The sequence below is a fragment of the Gigantopelta aegis genome, chromosome 2, assembly GCF_016097555.1.
Source record: "Gigantopelta aegis isolate Gae_Host chromosome 2, Gae_host_genome, whole genome shotgun sequence".
In the NCBI taxonomy this organism is placed as follows: Eukaryota; Metazoa; Mollusca; class Gastropoda; order Neomphalida; family Peltospiridae; genus Gigantopelta; species Gigantopelta aegis.
The window spans coordinates 28,282,308-28,305,952 of record NC_054700.1 but is presented as its reverse complement, the minus strand read 5'-3'; the positions used below and the strand labels follow the sequence as shown (position 1 = coordinate 28,305,952).

At 40.0% G+C, this 23,645-nt stretch overlaps 1 protein-coding gene across 2 annotated transcripts; it reads left to right on the top strand.

The window, feature by feature from the left end:
- Window positions 1–379: 379 nt before the first annotated feature.
- On the top strand, window positions 380–23,125 carry LOC121383440 (HCLS1-associated protein X-1-like). 2 transcript variants are annotated; one of them, XM_041513472.1, is made up of 7 exons: window positions 380–522; window positions 1,636–1,784; window positions 9,331–9,449; window positions 10,554–10,614; window positions 10,884–11,026; window positions 21,498–21,600; window positions 22,742–23,125. In XM_041513472.1, exons 1-7 carry the CDS (start codon window positions 458–460, stop codon window positions 22,894–22,896), a joined length of 795 nt encoding a protein of 264 aa, XP_041369406.1. In that variant the 5' UTR covers window positions 380–457; the 3' UTR covers window positions 22,897–23,125. The 2 variants fall into 2 exon arrangements, with proteins under 2 accessions (XP_041369406.1, XP_041369416.1); XM_041513482.1 differs by lacking the exon at window positions 380–522 and adding an exon at window positions 1,120–1,234.
- The last annotated feature ends 520 nt before the right edge of the window (window positions 23,126–23,645 follow it).

Here is a 23,645-nt window from a genome sequence, read left to right as displayed (position 1 = left end):
AAGCAGAACCTAGTGGTGGCTGCAGCGGCACCAAATATTTTAATATTAATGATTCATTACGGTACTAGTACTTTGTTTTATGTCTATGTCCATGTAATGTTTTATGTCTATGTCCATGTAAGGGAGATAGAATAATAGCGTACGTTACATAGGGGAAATGCAGACAATCGTCAACAGGTATCTACAGAAAACGTGCGTTGTTTACATTGTTCATCATTTAATAGATCATAAAGACAACATATTTTGAAGGGAAAAACCTTTTGCTTGTCTTTGTTGTTTTGTAAATTGGAGCCGCAGCTGTTTTCACTCCATAAATATTTGCGTGCACCTCGAACTTTGACACGGAACTTTCTGCTTTGGTACAATGCAACCAATGCAACCTAGACGTTGTTGAATGAAATACGCCGTGACTTTTTTCATTTAATAATTGTCAGTTGTTTTTATTAAGTATATATAGATGGATTTTCGAACGTTTTTTGATGGATTTTTTGGGATTCGATCTCACTCTAACGAAGAAAACAGGTAGGCATGCTAATCTTATCCTGACGACCAGTGACGTGAAATTGAATCATCTGACATTGAAATGAGTTTGGCAAGACTTCCTTATAAATATATAATAAAATAAGCTAATATACCAGGCACGTAGGACCGGTATCTGCAGTGGATTGGGGGTGAGGTGGAGGTGGGGGACAATCTCTATTGGGTTGTCACTGCCTGTAATGGTGGTGGTGGGCACAAACCATATTTTGTACCTTTGTTTATATTATTATAATAGGTTGAAACATCTGATATTGACATTGTCGTGGCCAGCTTTTAGCCTATATACTGTGTGTGTGTGTGTGTGCGTGCGTGTGTATGTGTGTGTGTGTGTGTGTGTGTGTGTGAACCCACACTGTGACTGTGTATGATTTGGAAAGAGTCCGAGGTATGGTTAGAGATTAGGGCTAGGGTTTGGGTTGGGTTAGGGGAGTGGAGGGGGGGGGGGGGGGGGGGCACCGAGCGGATATTTTTCCATATTTACCTTTAAAATTCTCTGTGAATGTTAGTTGTGCAGTTGCTGTGAATAAACGTTTGTCTTCTCATAAAAGTGGTCTGTTCTCCTTAATGTCATAAAGCTTCTGACCAGGAGAACACGGAAACAATGACACAGGACTTGCAAGAACTGAGTTGTCAGTGAGCACAACCCAAGCCCAGAAAACCAGAGAAAGCAGGAAAACAAAGAAACCCTGTACAAGTATAACCTGACAGAATAAAACTATGTGAACAGTGTTTTAAAATAGTATGTGTGTAGTGAATGTAGTTTAAAACACCCGGTTACATCAAAAGTTAGGTTTATTTTGCACTTATATTTGTCCCAGTTGGATGTTATTTGGTTTAATGCTACCTTGAGGATGAAAATGTAACATGCAGTACCGGTATATAATGTTCTTGTTTTTTGTCCTCTACACAAATAAAAAAAAATCTGGCTTGTGTCCCCCTCCGGACTAGAGACTGTGCTCCTCTCCCAACTAGAAACTGTGCCACCTTCGCTAGAGAATGTGGCTCCCCACTTCAAATATTATTCCTAGGGGCTAGTTGTGTTGCCATTTTGGTTTGCATATAAAATATTTTACATATGAAATGGGATTGTTTCAGATTTTTTCAAAGTGGTGAGGAAGAAGAATTTGACCCGGATGACATATTTCAACATTTTCAAGATGTTATACAGCAGCAAATGGGAGAGCTCCATCAACAAATGCAAGACATATTCAGACACTCTGGATCTGTGGCAGGGATTGACACTGGTATATATAGGCCTATAGTATTCTGATTATTGTTAGTTACAGGTGGATCTGGCGCAGGGATTGTTGCTGGTAGTATTAGTTATTGTTAGCTACATATTTATATACAGGCCTTTGAAAAATGCTGGAATGATAGTTCCATTCACTGTTCTTTGTGCAATTAAATCTGGTATTGTTTAGACCATTTTTATACACCAGTCAATGATAGAATGTATGTATTATGGTATGGCATGGAACCGTCTGTTAACTTTTTCTTGTCCGGACCATATTTTGCATACAGATGCATACAGGATCATCAAACCTCAACTGTAGGAACAACTTGGGATGGCGGTGTGTCACACACTATTACTAGGTCACTGTGACCTACTTTTCACGGTCTACTGCACATAACAGTAAATCCTTATCCAGACCATATCGTGCATATATATACGTGTATACAGATACATACAGGACCATGAAACCTCACCTGTAAGAACAACTTGGAATGGCGGTGTGTCGCATACTATTACTAGGTCACTGTGACCTACTTTTCACAGTCTACTGTACACAACAGTAAATCCTTGTCGGACCATATCTTGCATACAGATGCATACAGGACCATCAAACTTCACATGTATGAACAACTTGGCATGGTGGTGCGTCGTGTACTATTACTAGGTCACTTTGACCTACTTTTCATGGTCTGCTGCACATAACAGTAAATCCATGTCCGGTAGGAACAACTTGGGATGGGTGTGTCGTGTACTATTACTAGGTCATTGTGACCTACTTTTCACTGTCTACTGCACATAACAGTAAATCCTTGTCCAGACCATATCTTGCATACAGATGCATACAGGACCATCAAACCTCACATGTAGGAAGTTCCTAAACTCGGGATGGTGGTGTGTCTCATACTATTACTAGGTCACTGTGACCTACTTTTCAGTCTACTCATGTGCATAACAGGAAATCCATGCCCGGGCCATATCTTGCATACAGATGCATACAGGACCATCAAACCTCATATGTAGAAACGACTTGGGATGGCAGTGTTTTGCATACCATCACTAGGTTACTGTGACCTACTTTTCACAGTCTGTTGCATATAACAGGAAATCCTTGTCCGAACCATATCTTACATACAGATGCATACAGGACCATCAAACCTCACATAAAGGAACAACTTGGTATGGTGTATCACATACAATTACTAGGTCGCTGTGACCTACTTTTCACAGTCTACTCATGCACATAACAGGAAATCCATGTATCAAACCTCATATGTAGAAACGACTTGGGATGGCAGTGTTTTGCATACCATTACTAGGTCACTGTGACCTACTTTTCACAGTCTACTGCATATAACAGTAAATCCTTGTCCGGACCATATCTTACATACAGATGCATACAGGACCATCAAACCTCATATGTAGAAGTGACTTGGGATGGCAGTGTTTTGCATACCATTACTAGGTCACTGTGACCTACTTTTCACAGTCTACTGCATATAACAGTAAATCCTTGTCCGGACCATATCTTACATACAGATGCATACAGGACCATTACACCTCATGTGTAGAAACGACTTGGGATGGCAGTGTTTTGCATACCATTACTAGGTCACTGTGACCTACTTTTCACAGTCTACTGCATATAACAGTAAATCCTTGTCCAGACCATATCTTACATACAGATGCATACAGGACCATCAAACCTCATATGTAGAAACGACTTGGGATGGCAGTGTTTTGCATACCATTACTAGGTCACTGTGACCTACTTTTCACAGTCTACTGCATATAACAGTAAATCCTTGTCCGGACCATATCTTACATACAGATGCATACAGGACCATCAAACCTCATATGTAGAAACAACTTGGGATGGCAGTGTTTTGCATACCATTACTAGGTCACTGTGACCTACTTTTCCCAGTCTACTGCATATAACAGTAAATCCTTGTCCGGACCATATCTTGCATACAGATGCAAACAGGACCATCAAACCTCATATGTAGAAGCGAATTGGGATGGCAGTGTTTTGCATACCATTACTAGGTCACTGTGACCTACTTTTCACAGTCTACTGCATATAACAGTAAATCCTTGTCCGGACCATATCTTACATACAGATGCATACAGGACCATCAAACCTCATATGTAGAAACGACTTGGGATGGCAGTGTTTTGCATACCATTACTAGGTCACTGTGACCTACTTTTCACAGTCTACTGCATATAACAGTAAATCCTTGTCCGGACCATATCTTACATACAGATGCATACAGGACCATCAAACCTCATATGTAGAAGCGACTTGGGATGGCAGTGTTTTGCATACCATTACTAGGTCACTGTGACCTACTTTTCACAGTCTACTGTATATAACAGTAAATCCTTGTCCGGACCATATCTTACATACAGATGCATACACATTACTAGGTCACTTACACTTTACATACAGATGCATACAGGACCATCAAACCTCACATAAAGGAACAACTTGGGATTCTTGTCTGGACCATATATTACATACAGATGCATACAGGACCATCAAACCTCATATGTAGAAACGACTTGGGATGGCAGTGTTTTGCATACCATTACTAGGTCACTGTGACCTACTTTTCACAGTCTACTGCATATAACAGTAAATCCTTGTCCGGACCATATCTTACATACAGATGCATACAGGACCATCAAACCTCATATGTAGAAACGACTTGGGATGGCAGTGTTTTGCATACCATTACTAGGTCACTGTGACCTACTTTTCACAGTCTACTGCATATAACAGTAAATCCTTGTCCAGACCATATCTTACATACAGATGCATACAGGACCATCAAACTTCACATGTATGAACAACTTGGCATGGTGGTGTGTCGTGTACTATTACTAGGTCACTTTGACCTACTTTTCATGGTCTGCTGCACATAACAGTAAATCCATGTCCGGTAGGAACAACTTGGGATGGGTGTGTCGTGTACTATTACTAGGTCATTGTGACCTACTTTTCACTGTCTACTGCACATAACAGTAAATCCTTGTCCAGACCATATCTTGCATACAGATGCATACAGGACCATCAAACCTCACATGTAGGAAGTTCCTAAACTCGGGATGGTGGTGTGTCTCATACTATTACTAGGTCACTGTGACCTACTTTTCAGTCTACTCATGTGCATAACAGGAAATCCATGCCCGGGCCATATCTTGCATACAGATGCATACAGGACCATCAAACCTCATATGTAGAAACGACTTGGGATGGCAGTGTTTTGCATACCATCACTAGGTTACTGTGACCTACTTTTCACAGTCTGCTGCATATAACAGGAAATCCTTGTCCGAACCATATCTTACATACAGATGCATACAGGACCATCAAACCTCACATAAAGGAACAACTTGGTATGTTGTATCACATACAATTACTAGGTCGCTGTGACCTACTTTTCACAGTCTACTCATGCACATAACAGGAAATCCATGTATCAAACCTCATATGTAGAAACGACTTGGGATGGCAGTGTTTTGCATACCATTACTAGGTCACTGTGACCTACTTTTCACAGTCTACTGCATATAACAGTAAATCCTTGTCCGGACCATATCTTACATACAGATGCATACAGGACCATTACACCTCATGTGTAGAAACGACTTGGGATGGCAGTGTTTTGCATACCATTACTAGGTCACTGTGACCTACTTTTCACAGTCTACTGCATATAACAGTAAATCCTTGTCTGGACCATATCTTACATACAGATGCATACAGGACCATCAAACCTCATATGTAGAAACAACTTGGGATGGCAGTGTTTTGCATACCATTACTAGGTCACTGTGACCTACTTTTCACAGTCTACTGCATATAACAGTAAATCCTTGTCCGGACCATATCTTGCATACAGATGCATACAGGACCATCAAACCTCATATGTAGAAGCGACTTGGGATGGCAGTGTTTTGCATACCATTACTAGGTCACTGTGACCTACTTTTCACAGTCTACTGCATATAACAGTAAATCCTTGTCCGGACCATATCTTACATACAGATGCATACAGGACCATCAAACCTCATATGTAGAAGCGACTTGGGATGGCAGTGTTTTGCATACCATTATTAGGTCACTGTGGCCTACTTTTCACAGTCTACTGCATATAACAGTAAATCCTTCTCCGGACCATATCTTACATACAGATGCATACAGGACCATCAAACCTCATATGTAGAAACGACTTGGGATGGCAGTGTTTTGCATACCATTACTAGGTCACTGTGACCTACTTTTCACAGTCTACTGCATATAACAGTAAATCCTTGTCCGGACCATATCTTACATACAGATGCATACAGGACCATCAAACCTCATATGTAGAAACGACTTGGGATGGCAGTGTTTTGCATACCATTACTAGGTCACTGTGACCTACTTTTCACAGTCTACTGCATATAGCAGTAAATCCTTGTCCGGACCATATTTTACATACAGATGCATACAGGACCATCAAACCTGATATGTAGAAACGACTTGGGATGGCAGTGTTTTGCATACCATTACTAGGTCACTGTGACCTACTTTTCACAGTCTACTGTATATAACAGTAAATCCTTGTCCGGACCATATCTTACATACAGATGCATACAGGACCATCAAACCTCATATGTAGAAACGACTTGGGATGGCAGTGTTTTGCATACCATTACTAGGTCACTGTGACCTACTTTTCACAGTCAACTGCATATAACAGTAAATCCTTGTCCGGACCATATCTTACATACAGATGCATACAGGACCATCAAACCTCATATGTAGAAATGACTTGGGATGGCAGTGTTTTGCATACCATTACTAGGTCACTGTGACCTACTTTTCACAGTCTACTGCATATAACAGTAAATCCTTGTCCAGACCATATCTTACATACAGATGCATACAGGACCATCAAACCTCATATGTAGAAACGACTTGGGATGGCAGTGTTTTGCATACCATTACTAGGTCACTATGACCTACTTTTCACAGTCTACTGCATATAACAGTAAATCCTTATCCGGACCATATCTTACATACAGATGCATACAGGACCATCAAACCTCACATAAAGGAACAACTTGGGATGGTGTATCACATACAATTACTAGGTCACTGTGATCTACTTTTCCCAGTCTACTGCATATAACAGTAAATCCTTGTCCGGACCATATCTTGCATACAGATGCATACAGGACCAACAAACCTCACATAAAGGAACAACTTGGGATGGTGTATCACATACAATTACTAGGTCACTGTGATACAAATAAATAAAATCATTTGTCTGTATTCTGGACATCATAGGAAAATGGGGCGAGGCATAACCCAGTGGTACAGCGCTCGCTTGATGTGCGGTCGGTTTGGGATCGATCCCCGTCAGTGGGCCCATTGCACTATTTCTCGCTCCAGCCAGTGCACCACGACTGGTACATCAAAGGCCGTGGTATATGTTATCCTGTCTATGAGATGGTATATATAAAAGATCCCTTGCTGCTAATCGAAAAGAGTGGCCCATGAAATGGCGACAGCGGGTTTTCTCTCTCAATATCTGTGTGGTCCTTAACCATATATGTCTGATGCCATATAATCGTAAATAAAATGTGTTGAGTGCATCGTTAAATAAAACATTTCCTTCCTTTCTTCCTTCATAGGAAAATCTTGTTTAACGAATTGAATCATACCCTCATCGGTCAACAGGCTGGTCGGTACTGGGTTCGGATCCCAGTCGAGGCATGGGATTTTTAATCCAGATACTGACTCCAAACCCTCAGTGAGTGCTCCGCAAGGCTCAGTGGGTAGGTGTAAACCACTTGCACCGACCAGTGATCCATAACTGGTTCAACAAAGGCCATGGTTTGTGCTATCCTGCCTGTGGGAAGCGCAAATAAAAGATCCCTTGCTGCTAATCGGAAAGAGTAGCCCATGAAGTGGCGACAGCGGGTTTCCTCTAAAAAATCTGTGTGGTCCTTAACCATATGTCTGACGCCATATAACCATAAATAAAATGTGTTGAGTGTGTCGTTAAATAGAACATTTCTTTCTTTCTTGAATCATACCCGTAACATATTCATTAATATCTATGTTTTTTCCATCAAACTCCTGACAGGCGTATCATGTACCTCATCAGTACTCTTGTTTGTATTGTTATGGAGTTCCTACATTATCAAGTGGACACATTTTGAAATGTGCTTGCCGGTAGTTTAGAAAGAATTGACACTATTTGGAATAACACTGGACACCATACTGGTGTGGATGGTAAAAAACCAACCAGATTACTGATAAAAGTTATACAAAATATTTTGGTTATTCCCCACAGTGTAGTTCTTACAACATTGAGAGAATATTTAGCACAGTCAGAACAAACAATTAAAACTGAGTTAGACTGAACGTGTCTGATAAGCTGTTTGTCAGCTTAGTTCATTGAAATAAACCTTGGGTATATAATCATGCCTAAGGTTTTTTTTAATGGAAATTGTCAGCTTTGTTAGTAGAGCAACGTTTTCCAGAAGATGTCTTGCAGAAAGCTAAGTCAACACCTTACCAGTCTCTAGAGAAATGAACTCTGAAATAATGTGTACATGTAGGGTGGGAGAAAGTGGGCAAACAACAGGCATGTTGATCTCACTTGTGTAGGTAATAGCCAGGGGTCTCATTCACTAAACTGTTGCAGTTTTGTGACCTCGCAGTGCAATGCAAAATGTCATGCAAGCCATGCGATGTTGCTTAAGAGAGCCCAAATTGTCCTTGGAGAGCTTTGTGAATAAGGCCCCTGTTTTGCTTTATCATCTTGTGATTACTTTATTATATTTATTTTTGATTACTTTATTATCTTATGATTACCTTATCATCTTTATATTACTTTATCATCTTTAGATTATTTTAATTCTTGTGATTACTTTATCATCTTTAGATTATTATAATTCTTGTGATTACTTTATCATCTTTAGATTACTTTATTATCTTATGATTACCTTATCATCTTTAGATTATTTTAATTCTTGTGATTACTTTATCATCTTTAGATTACTTTATTATCTTATGATTACCTTATCATCTTTAGATTATTTTAATTCTTATGATTACTTTATCATCTTTAGATTACTTTATTATCTTATGATTACCTTATCATCTTTAGATTATTTTAATTGTTGTGATTACTTTATCATCTTTAGATTACTTTATTATCTTATGATTACCTTATCTTTAGATTATTTTAATTCTTGTGATTACTTTATCATCTTTAGATTACTTTATTATCTTATGATTACTTTATCATCTTTAGATTATTTTAATTCTTGTGATTACTTTATCATCTTTAGATTACTTTATTATCTTATTATTACTTTATTGACAAACAATATAAGATTCCTGAAAATAACTTTATAAATTCGTCAAAAACGGGTTTGACACATTGACATCTCTGGAGTATTTAGTATGTTTGCAAGTAGAAAAGACTTAAACCCACTTCTTCTGTCAGACTTGAACTGTCTTTCCAAACTGTATAATATGGTGTTTTCAGATACAGGAGATGCAGTTTTCCCTGATGGACGTCAGTCTCTGCGTGACAGGATGTTGAAGGCGCCAGACTCGTCAGATCAACATAGCAGTGACCATCAGTCCCCTCCTACCAGGCACTGGGTTCGTAGAAATCTTTATAGTGTGTCATATGGTGAAGTAAACAATGACATCCTTGTTAAGTTTGAGGTTTTTTGTTTTCTTTTTAGGTTTTCGAGTAAATGACTATACATATATAAATATTTTTTACTACGTACATTCACCCCTGGGCTACAGTTCCAGATAAACGTTTATGTAAACTACATGTACATATATGTGTAACCCTTTTAACATTCGTATTAATTAATTTTTTTTTTTTTTTTTAAATTATATATTAAAAAAATAGGGTCAGCCTTTTTTTTTTTATATAGGGTCATGTTTCTAAAAAATAAAATTTTTGTTTTTTAGACCTTACTGTAACATGACTTTAAAATCATTTTTTATAAATTGTAGTTTTGTAAACTGAAAAAAAAAAACATGCACCGTCAGATACATTGATAATAATAATAAAATATTTACACTGCTAGAGAAAACAACTACATGTAGTATATTAAAGGAGTGTTATTATAAACATTTTTTTATATAAGTCTTCTTTGTTGCAAAGAAGCCTATTCAAAGTTACTATATCAATATTCACATTTAAAAATAGAAAAATAGCATTACCAGAATCAAATAAAAAAATCCCGATTATTTCTACTTTATGGAGATGTCCATCTTTACAAAAGGAATTGTCTCTCCATAACCAGATGTGATGTGACTGTCAGAATGTGATTACTTGACCTATAGTTTACATAGAGAAATACAAGAAACCACAAACAAAAATGGATTGCACGACAGATTTATCCAGCACCCGTGATTGCAGTGAATTTCTTGTTAAAAACACTGTTTATGGGTGACATGCATGTATTTAGGTTTGAGCCTGTTTTCACAGCTTCTGAAATAGAAAATAGAAAGAAATGCTGGATCAAGTTAAGTATTCATGTAAAGAGAAAAACGAACCATGTTTTCTACATTTTGTCACATTTCCAAGTGACTTACTGTTATGTAACACACATATATATATATATATATATATTGATATACCATTATAATAATGCCACTTGTATATGTACATGCACAATTACATACTTTTATGGTACATTGTACCAAATATATTTTTAATTTCCTTGTATTTCATTTGTATTTCAGTTTGGTGGTTTTATGGTTCCAAACTGGGACCGAATTAAACCGAGGAGCAAAGGAGACATAGGTAATGAATTATATTTGTATACACTCGTGATCAGAGTACATGTAATATGTACGATGTAGTAGTCGGTATGAGACATGTCAACCTAACGTCAAGAGAAAGCAGGAGATGTGTGTTGAGAAAGCAGGAGATTTTTTTTAATGCACGCACAATTTAACACAAAATCATAAGTTATTAAAAAATATTACAATAAGAACACTACCAGTACATAATGTCATGTACCGGTACATGTAACATTGCGGTTGCGAGATTGTTTTCTCTCGTGTTTTCAGATTTGGATGGAGAAATCACTGAAAAGGGTTTGTCAGTAGTACTGGATGAGCCGCGGTTGTTAACTCCTGACTTGCCACGTGAGCCACAATATTCATCTCAGCACAGCAGCGTGTCCATAACAACTATCAGACGAGGAGATGGGGTAAGTGTTATCATCTTGACCACTGTAATCTCAAGTACCTGGGATATCATGATGTCCATAACAACTATCAGGTGAGGAGATGGGGTAAGTGTTATCATCTTTACCACTGTAATCTCAAGTACCTGGGATATCATAATGCCCATAACAACTATCAGACTAGGAGATGGGGTAAGTGTTATCATCTTGACCGCTGTAGTCTCAGTATGGAATATAATGGTGTCTGTAACAACTATCAGACGAGATGGGGTAAGTGTTATCATCTTGACCACTGTAGTCTCAAGTACATGGGATATAATGATGTCCATAACAACTATCAGACGAGGAGATGGGGTAAGTGTTATCATCTTGACCACTGTAGTCTCAGTATGGGATATAATGATGTCTGTAACAACCATCAGACGAGATGGGGTAAGTGTTATCATCTTGACCATTGTAGTCTCAAGTACATGGGATATAATGATGTCCATAACAACTATCAGACGAGGAGATGGGGTAAGTGTTATCATCTTGACCGCTGTAGTCTCAAGTACCTGGGGTGTCATGATGTCTGTAACAACTATCAGACGAGGAGATGGGGTAAGTGTTATCATCTTGACCGCTGTAGTCTCAGTATGGAATATAATGGTGTCTGTAACAACTATCAGACGAGATGGGGTAAGTGTTATCATCTTGACCACTGTAGTCTCAAGTACATGGGATATAATGATGTCCATAACAACTATCAGACGAGGAGATGGGGTAAGTGTTATCATCTTGACCGCTGTAGTCTCAAGTACATGGGATATAATGATGTCCATAACAACTATCAGACGAGGAGATGGGGTAAGTGTTATCATCTTGACCGCTGTAGTCTCAGTATGGGATATAATGATGTCCATAACAACTATCAGACGAGGAGATGGGGTAAGTGTTATCATCTTGACCACTGTAATCTCAAGTACCTGGGATATAATGATGTCTGTAACAACTATCAGACGAGGAGATGGGGTAAGTGTTATCATCTTGACCGCTGTAGTCTCAGTATGGGATATAATGATGTCCATAACAACTATCAGACGAGGAGATGGGGTAAGTGTTATCATCTTGACCACTGTAGTATCAAGTACCTGGGATGTCATGATGTCCATAACAACTATCAGACGAGGAGATGGGGTAAGTGTTATCATCTTGACCACTGTAATCTCAAGTACCTGGGATGTCATGATGTCTGTAACAACTATCAGACGAGGAGATGGGGTAAGTGTTATCATCTTGACCGCTGTAGTCTGAGTATGGGATATAATGATGTCCATAACAACTATCAGACGAGGAGATGGGGTAAGTGTTATCATCTTGACCGCTGTAGTCTCAGTATGGGATATAATGATGTCCATAACAACTATCAGACGAGGAGATGGGGTAAGTGTTATCATCTTGACCGCTGTAGTCTCAGTATGGGATATAATGATGTCCATAACAACTATCAGACGAGGAGATGGGGTAAGTGTTATCATCTTGACCACTGTAATCTCAAGTACCTGGGATATAATGATGTCTATAACAACTATCAGACGAGGAGATGGGGTAAGTGTTATCATCTTGACCACTGTAGTATCAAGTACCTGGGATGTCATAATGTCCATAACAACTATCAGGTGAGGAGATGGGGTAAGTGTTATCATCTTGACCACTGTAATCTCAAGTACCTGGGATATAATGATGTCTGTAACAACTATCAGACGAGGAGATGGGGTAAGTGTTATCATCTTGACCACTGTAGTCTCAAGTACCTGGGATGTCATGATGTCTATAACAACTATCAGACGAGGAGATGGGGTAAGTGTTATCATCTTGACCACTGTAGTCTCAAGTACCTGGGATATCATGATGTCCATAACAACTATCAGACGAGGAGATGGGGTAAGTGTTATCATCTTGACCACTGTAGTCTCAGTACCTGGGATATCATGATGTCCATAACAACTATCAGACGAGGAGATGGGGTAAGTGTTATCATCTTGACCACTGTAGTCTCAAGTACCTGGGATGTCATGATGTCTATAACAACTATCAGACGAGGAGATGGGGTAAGTGTTATCATCTTGACCACTGTAGTCTCAAGTACCTGGGATGTCATGATGTCCATAACAACTATCAGACGAGGAGATGGGGTAAGTGTTATCATCTTGACCGCTGTAGTCTCAAGTACCTGGGATATCATGATGTCCATAACAACTATCAGACGAGGAGATGGGGTAAGTGTTATCATCTTGACCGCTGTAGTCTCAAGTACCTGGGATGTCATGATGTCCATAACAACTATCAGACGAGGAGATGGGGTAAGTGTTATCATCTTGACCACTGTAGTCTCAAGTACCTGGGATGTCATGATGTCCATAACAACTATCAGACGAGGAGATGGGGTAAGTGTTATCATCTTGACCATTGTAGTCTCAAGTACCTGGGATATCATCATGTCAATAACAACTATCAGACGAGGAGATGGGGTAAGTGTTATCATCTTGACCATTGTAGTCTCAAGTACCTGGGATGTCATGATGTCCATAACAACTATCAGACGAGGAGATGGGGTAAGTGTTATCATCTTGACCACTGTAGTCTCAAGTACCTGGGATGTCATGATGTCCATAACAACTATCAGACGAGGAGATGGGGTAAGTGTTATCATCTTGACCACTGTAGTCTCAAGTACCTGGGATGTCATGATGTCCATAACAACTATCAGACGAGGAGATGGGGTAAGTGTTATCATCTTGACCACTGTAGTCTCAAGTACCTGGGATGTCATGATGTCCATAACAACTATCAGACGAGGAGATGGGGTAAGTGTTATCATCTTGACCACTGTAGTCTCAAGTACCTGGGATGTCATGATGTCCATAACAACTATCAGACGAGGAGATGGGGTAAGTGTTATCATCTTGACCACTGTAGTCTCAAGTACCTGGGATGTCATGATGTCCATAACAACTATCAGACGAGGAGATGGGGTAAGTGTTATCATCTTGACCACTGTAGTCTCAAGTACCTGGGATGTCATGATGTCCATAACAACTATCAGACGAGGAGATGGGGTAAGTGTTATCATCTTGACCACTGTAGTCTCAAGTACCTGGGATGTCATGATGTCCATAACAACTATCAGACGAGGAGATGGGGTAAGTGTTATCATCTTGACCACTGTAGTCTCAAGTACCTGGGATGTCATGATGTCCATAACAACTATCAGACGAGGAGATGGGGTAAGTGTTATCATCTTGACCACTGTAGTCTCAAGTACCTGGGATGTCATGATGTCCATAACAACTATCAGACGAGGAGATGGGGTAAGTGTTATCATCTTGACCACTGTAGTCTCAAGTACCTGGGATGTCATGATGTCCATAACAACTATCAGACGAGATGGGGTAAGTGTTATCATCTTGACCACTGTAGTCTCAAGTACCTGGGATGTCATGATGTCCATAACAACTATCAGACGAGGAGATGGGGTAAGTGTTATCATCTTGACCACTGTAGTCTCAAGTACCTGGGATGTCATGATGTCCATAACAACTATCAGACGAGGAGATGGGGTAAGTGTTATCATCTTGACCACTGTAGTCTCAAGTACCTGGGATGTCATGATGTCCATAACAACTATCAGACGAGGAGATGGGGTAAGTGTTATCATCTTGACCACTGTAGTATCAAGTACCTGGGATGTCATGATGTCCATAACAACTATCAGACGAGGAGATGGGGTAAGTGTTATCATCTTGACCACTGTAGTCTCAAGTACCTGGGATGTCATGATGTCCATAACAACTATCAGACGAGGAGATGGGGTAAGTGTTATCATCTTGACCACTGTAGTCTCAAGTACCTGGGATGTCATGATGTCCATAACAACTATCAGACGAGGAGATGGGGTAAGTGTTATCATCTTGACCACTGTAGTCTCAAGTACCTGGGATGTCATGATGTCCATAACAACTATCAGACGAGGAGATGGGGTAAGTGTTATCATCTTGACCACTGTAGTCTCAAGTACCTGGGATGTCATGATGTCCATAACAACTATCAGACGAGGAGATGGGGTAAGTGTTATCATCTTGACCACTGTAGTCTCAAGTACCTGGGATGTCATGATCCATAACAACTATCATAACAACTATCAGACGAGGAGATGGGGTAAGTGTTATCATCTTGACCACTGTAGTCTCAAGTACCTGGGATGTCATGATGTCCATAACAACTATCAGACGAGGAGATGGGGTAAGTGTTATCATCTTGACCACTGTAGTCTCAAGTACCTGGGATGTCATGATGTCCATAACAACTATCAGACGAGGAGATGGGGTAAGTGTTATCATCTTGACCACTGTAGTCTCAAGTACCTGGGATGTCATGATGTCCATAACAACTATCAGACGAGGAGATGGGGTAAGTGTTATCATCTTGACCACTGTAGTCTCAAGTACCTCGGATGTCATGATGTCCATAACAACTATCAGACGAGGAGATGGGGTAAGTGTTATCATCTTGACCACTGTAGTCTCAAGTACCTGGGATGTCATGATGTCCATAACAACTATCAGACGAGGAGATGGGGTAAGTGTTATCATCTTGACCACTGTAGTCTCAAGTACCTGGGATGTCATGATGTCCATAACAACTATCAGACGAGGAGATGGGGTAAGTGTTATCATCTTGACCACTGTAGTCTCAAGTACCTGGGATGTCATGATGTCCATAACAACTATCAGACGAGGAGATGGGGTAAGTGTTATCATCTTGACCACTGTAGTCTCAAGTACCTGGGATGTCATGATGTCCATAACAACTATCAGACGAGGAGATGGGGTAAGTGTTATCATCTTGACCACTGTAGTCTCAAGTACCTGGGATGTCATGATGTCCATAACAACTATCAGACGAGGAGATGGGGTAAGTGTTATCATCTTGACCACTGTAGTCTCAAGTACCTGGGATGTCATGATGTCCATAACAACTATCAGACGAGGAGATGGGGTAAGTGTTATCATCTTGACCACTGTAGTCTCAAGTACCTGGGATGTCATGATGTCCATAACAACTATCAGACGAGGAGATGGGGTAAGTGTTATCATCTTGACCACTGTAGTCTCAAGTACCTGGGATGTCATGATGATAACAACTATCAGTGTTATCATCTTGACCACTGTATCAGTACCTGGGATGTCATGAGTCCATAACAACTATCAGACGAGGGATGGGGTAAGTGTTATCATCTTGACCACTGTAGTCTCAAGTACCTGGGATGTCATGATGTCCATAACAACTATCAGACGAGGAGATGGGGTAAGTGTTATCATCTTGACCATGTCCATAACAACTATGTAGTCTCAAGTACCTGGGATGTCATGATGTCCATAACAACTATCAGACGAGGAGATGGGGTAAGTGTTATCATCTTGACCACTGTAGTCTCAAGTACCTGGGATGTCATGATGTCCATAACAACTATCAGACGAGGAGATGGGGTAAGTGTTATCATCTTGACCACTGTAGTCTCCATAACAAGTATCCGAGGAGATGGGATGTAGTCTCAAGTACCTGATGTCCATAACAACTATCAGACGAGGAGATGGGGTAAGTGTTATCATCTTGACCACTGTAGTCCATAACAACTATCGAGGAGATGGGGTAAGTGTTATCAAGTACCTGGGATGTCATGATGTCCATAACAACTATCAGACGAGGAGATGGGGTAAGTGTTATCATCTTGACCACTGTAGTCTCAAGTACCTGGGATGTCATGATGTCCATAACAACTATCAGACGAGGAGATGGGGTAAGTGTTATCATCTTGACCACTGTAGTCTCAAGTACCTGGGATGTCATGATGTCCATAACAACTATCAGACGAGGAGATGGGGTAAGTGTTATCATCTTGACCACTGTAGTCTCAAGTACCTGGGATGTCATGATGTCCATAACAACTATCAGACGAGGAGATGGGGTAAGTGTTATCATCTTGACCACTGTAGTCTCAAGTACCTGGGATGTCATGATGTCCATAACAACTATCAGACGAGGAGATGGGGTAAGTGTTATCATCTTGACCACTGTAGTCTCAAGTACCTGGGATGTCATGATGTCCATAACAACTATCAGACGAGGAGATGGGGTAAGTGTTATCATCTTGACCACTGTAGTCTCAAGTACCTGGGATGTCATGATGTCCATAACAACTATCAGACGAGGAGATGGGGTAAGTGTTATCATCTTGACCACTGTAGTATCAAGTACCTGGGATGTCATGATGTCCATAGCAACTATCAGACGAGATGGGGTAAGTGTTATCATCTTGACCACTGTAATCTCAAGTACCTGGGATGTCATGATGTCTGTAACAACTATCAGACGAGGAGATGGGGTAAGTGTTATCATCTTGACCACTGTAGTATCAAGTACCTGGGATGTCATGATGTCTGTAACAACTATCAGACGAGGAGATGGGGTAAGTGTTATCATCTTGACCATTGTAGTCTCAAGTACCTGGGATGTCATGATGTCCATAACAACTATCAGACGAGGAGATGGGGTAAGTGTTATCATCTTGACCACTGTAGTCTCAGTATGGGATATAATGATGTCCATAACAACTATCAGACGAGGAGATGGGGTAAGTGTTATCATCTTGACCGCTGTAGTCTCAGTATGGGATATAATGATGTCTATAACAACTATCAGACGAGGAGATGGGGTAAGTGTTATCATCTTGACCACTGTAGTATCAAGTACCTGGGATGTCATGATGTCCATAACAACTATCAGACGAGGAGATGGGGTAAGTGTTATCATCTTGACCACTGTAGTCTCAAGTACCTGGGATGTCATGATGTCCATAACAACTATCAGACGAGGAGATGGGGTAAGTGTTATCATCTTGACCACTGTAGTCTCAAGTACCTGGGATGTCATGATGTCCATAACAACTATCAGACGAGGAGATGGGGTAAGTGTTATCATCTTGACCACTGTAGTCTCAAGTACCTGGGATGTCATGATGTCCATAACAACTATCAGACGAGGAGATGGGGTAAGTGTTATCATCTTGACCACTGTAGTCTCAAGTACCTGGGATGTCATGATGTCTATAACAACTATCAGACGAGGAGATGGGGTAAGTGTTATCATCTTGACCACTGTAGTATCAAGTACCTGGGATGTCATGATGTCCATAACAACTATCAGACGAGGAGATGGGGTAAGTGTTATCATCTTGACCACTGTAGTCTCAAGTACCTGGGATGTCATGATGTCCATAACAACTATCAGACGAGGAGATGGGGTAAGTGTTATCATCTTGACCACTGTAGTCTCAAGTACCTGGGATGTCATGATGTCCATAACAACTATCAGACGAGGAGATGGGGTAAGTGTTATCATCTTGACCACTGTAGTCTCAAGTACCTGGGATGTCATGATGTCCATAACAACTATCAGACGAGGAGATGGGGTAAGTGTTATCATCTTGACCACTGTAGTCTCAAGTACCTGGGATGTCATGATGTCCATAACAACTATCAGACGAGGAGATGGGGTAAGTGTTATCATCTTGACCACTGTAGTCTCAAGTACCTCGGATGTCATGATGTCCATAACAACTATCAGACGAGGAGATGGGGTAAGTGTTATCATCTTGACCACTGTAGTCTCAAGTACCTGGGATGTCATGATGTCCATAACAACTATCAGACGAGGAGATGGGGTAAGTGTTATCATCTTGACCACTGTAGTCTCAAGTACCTGGGATGTCATGATGTCCATAACAACTATCAGACGAGGAGATGGGGTAAGTGTTATCATCTTGACCACTGTAGTCTCAAGTACCTGGGATGTCATGATGTCCATAACAACTATCAGACGAGGAGATGGGGTAAGTGTTATCATCTTGACCACTGTAGTCTCAAGTACCTGGGATGTCATGATGTCCATAACAACTATCAGACGAGGAGATGGGGTAAGTGTTATCATCTTGACCATTGTAGTCTCAAGTACCTGGGATGTCATGATGTCCATAACAACTATCAGACGAGGAGATGGGGTAAGTGTTATCATCTTGACCACTGTAGTCTCAAGTACCTGGGATGTCATGATGTCCATAACAACTATCAGACGAGGAGATGGGGTAAGTGTTATCATCTTGACCACTGTAGTCTCAAGTACCTGGGATGTCATGATGTCCATAACAACTATCAGACGAGATGGGGTAAGTGTTATCATCTTGACCACTGTAGTCTCAAGTACCTGGGATGTCATGATGTCCATAACAACTATCAGACGAGGAGATGGGGTAAGTGTTATCATCTTGACCACTGTAGTCTCAAGTACCTGGGATGTCATGATGTCCATAACAACTATCAGACGAGGAGATGGGGTAAGTGTTATCATCTTGACCACTGTAGTCTCAAGTACCTGGGATGTCATGATGTCCATAACAACTATCAGACGAGGAGATGGGGTAAGTGTTATCATCTTGACCACTGTAGTATCAAGTACCTGGGATGTCATGATGTCCATAACAACTATCAGACGAGGAGATGGGGTAAGTGTTATCATCTTGACCACTGTAGTCTCAAGTACCTGGGATGTCATGATGTCTGTAACAACTATCAGACGAGGAGATGGGGTAAGTGTTATCATCTTGACCACTGTAGTATCAAGTACCTGGGATGTCATGATGTCCATAACAACTATCAGACGAGGAGATGGGGTAAGTGTTATCATCTTGACCATTGTAGTCTCAAGTACCTGGGATGTCATGATGTCCATAACAACTATCAGACGAGGAGATGGGGTAAGTGTTATCATCTTGACCACTGTAGTCTCAGTACCTGGGATGTCATGATGTCCATAACAACTATCAGACGAGGAGATGGGGTAAGTGTTATCATCTTGACCACTGTAGTCTCAAGTACCTGGGATGTCATGATGTCTATAACAACTATCAGACGAGGAGATGGGGTAAGTGTTATCATCTTGACCACTGTAGTATCAAGTACCTGGGATGTCATGATGTCCATAACAACTATCAGACGAGGAGATGGGGTAAGTGTTATCATCTTGACCACTGTAGTCTCAAGTACCTGGGATGTCATGATGTCCATAACAACTATCAGACGAGGAGATGGGGTAAGTGTTATCATCTTGACCACTGTAGTATCAAGTACCTGGGATGTCATGATGTCCATAACAACTATCAGACGAGGAGATGGGGTAAGTGTTATCATCTTGACCACTGTAGTCTCAAGTACCTGGGATGTCATGATGTCCATAACAACTATCAGACGAGGAGATGGGGTAAGTGTTATCATCTTGACCACTGTAGTCTCAAGTACCTGGGATGTCATGATGTCTATAACAACTATCAGACGAGGAGATGGGGTAAGTGTTATCATCTTGACCACTGTAGTATCAAGTACCTGGGATGTCATGATGTCTATAACAACTATCAGACGAGGAGATGGGGTAAGTGTTATCATCTTGACCACTGTAATCTCAAGTACCTGGGATATAATGATGTCCATAACAACTATCAGACGAGGAGATGGGGTAAGTGTTATCATCTTGACCACTGTAGTCTCAAGTACCTGGGATGTCATGATGTCCATAACAACTATCAGACGAGGAGATGGGGTAAGTGTTATCATCTTGACCACTGTAATCTCAAGTACCTGGGATATCATAATGCCCATAACAACTATCAGACTAGGAGATGGGGTAAAGTGTTATCATCTTGACCACTGTAGTCTCAGTATGGGATATCATGATGTCCATAACAACTATCAGACGAAGAGATGGGGTAAGTGTTCTCATCTTGACCACTGTAGTCTCAGTATGGGATATCATGATGTCCATAACAACTATCAGAGGAAGAGATGAGGTGTTATCATCTTGACCGCTGTAGTCTCAAGTACTCGTTCGTTACTGAATGTCTCAGTTAATGATGAATCTACAGCAACTGTTGTGAATTGGCTTTTCGTTTATTTAATGTTGTTTTTTTTTTCTATTGTCAAGGGTGGGACATAGCCCTGTGGTTAAGCATTTACCTGATGTGCAGTTGGTCTAGGATCGACCTCTGCATGTCGGTTGGCCACAACTGGTATATCAAAGGCTGTGGTATGTGTTATCCTGTCTGTGAGATGGTGCATATAAAAGGTCCCTGTCAGTGGGCCCTTTGGGCTATTTCTTGTTCCACGCAGTGCAACACGATTTGTATATATCAACGGTTGTGGTATGTGCTACACCGTCTGCAGGATGGTACCATGCATATTATAAATCCCTTGCTGCTAATTGAAAAATGTAGCGGGTTTCCTCTCTAAGACCATAAGTCAAAATTACCAAATGTTTGACTGCCAATAGCCGATGATTAATAAATCAATCTGCTCCAGTGGTGTTGTTAAACAAAACAAAGTTTAACTTTACCTGTATTGTATTGTAGACAGTTGAGGAGAGGAGAACTGTTCGCTATTCTGACGGGAGAGTGGAAACTACGAGAACTGTTAATGGGGAGAAAGTGGAAGATTTGCCCAGCACTGATCAGCGTGAGTAATAACAGACTAGCAGTTGTATTTTAAACTAGACTTAATTAGCAACGTGCCACTTAAATATGAAGAACTGGAAAATCATCAAATTAAAGGTATACTTTATCAAGTCAAGGAAATTATGAAGTTTGACAGGTCTTGTGAATATTAAAATATTAAAAAAACCCACCTCCAGATTGTTCTGGAAATCACAAACTGTTCCTGTCCTTGGTCTTCGATCAAACTAACATGCACGCACACAAACGCAAAGAGTTTTAAGACCTACCGAAGTTTTGTAGATCTAGTATGCAAGATGATTTTCACCTGTGGAACACATAGCAGTCATATGTGCATACATGTATAGAGGATTCGTCACAAGTATTTTTTTATATGGAAAATATCAACCAAGTCTATGTTAATTAATCAGTATTTGTCGATTAACTAGACACGGTTGATATTTTACATATTAACAAACACAAATAGCGAATTCTATATATCCTATAACACTTCTAAAATAACATTTTAATTCAATTTTTAGTAAATCACAGTACTAAAGTTGCCGCCATCGGTAATATGACGTCATCACAATTAGCACAAATTACATTTTGTAATTTGACGTCACACATTTTAATTAAATCTTTAAAAATGTTACGCTCAGACTGTGTCAGGTACACAGGTCTTGTTGGCTTGTAAACAAATAACCTATCCACAGCAACACATTACCTAGACACCTGGCAAATTTGCATACCATTATTAACAGGTCAATACACTAAATTATCACATGGGTTTATGACATGGATATCATGGGTAAGTTGTAGGATAAACTAAATTATCACATGGGTTTATGACATGGGTAAGTTGTAGGAAAACTAAATTAACACATGGGTACAGTTATATGATAAACTAAATTATCACATGGGTTTATGACATGGATATTATGGATAAGTTACAGGATAAACTAAATTATCACATGGGTTTATGACATGGATATCATGGGTATGTTATAGGATAAATATAATTATCACATGGGTTTATGACATGGATATTATGAGAAAGTTGCAGGATAAATATGTTTACGTTTTGTCTCCTATTTTGTAACCCAATACCAGATGCTATAATAATACCTCTGAGATGTTTAAGTTTGATTCATCACTGTTTGTAGGTGATCTTTCCTTGTTTGGCAAGCTGTGGCAGGATGAGAACAACGCTGAGAGTTCACGGGAAGGCATCATAGTGCTTCCTCCGCAGCCTGGACACATTCACAGGTCTCTCTTGTGGAGGCTTTTTGGATTGGATTTTTCACAACCAAGAAGTTAACATTACGTCAGCCACATTTAAGACAGTCTTTTTAGTGTTGGTCATTTAAGTACAGCATCCTACAAACTGGCTTCATCAACATTACCAAGTAAAACAATTGGAGGTGGTTTGGTGAACTTTATCACATTGGTCAGTATATTAAGTTTGCCTTATATTAAATTGTTAATCACGATTATATATCAGAATGATAAAGTTCATGCATGCCTCAAATAAATTGCAATAAATCAAACTGTCTGAGGTTACTGTTCATTTATCAGAGACATGGAAACGTATCCACAATAACTATAGAGATTATTATACGAGCTTGTTTCATACTTATTTTACGAAACGAGTGTCAGGATTTTTGTATTGCTCGAGCGAGAGCAAGGGTAATACATGAATCCTGACACAAGTTTCGTAAAATCAGTACAACTCACACGCGAGTGTAATAATTTCTTTATTATCTATATTATTATTGTCATTTTCTTTATGAATAACAAGACCTACATGTAACTCAGAATGTTTCAGCCACAACTAGGAGACGACAAAATTATGTCATAATTCAAATCTAGTCTGAGCTATGGCTGGAGAAGCAACATCATGTTTATGACATCGTAAAATATTAGTTATAACGTCAATCATCGTAAAATATGAGTTAGGACGTCAGTCATTGTAAAATATGAGTTAGGACGCCAATCATTGTAAAATATGAGTTGTGACATTGGGCCTGGTGCTTATACAACTTTCTAAGTCTACACTCAAGAGGCTAA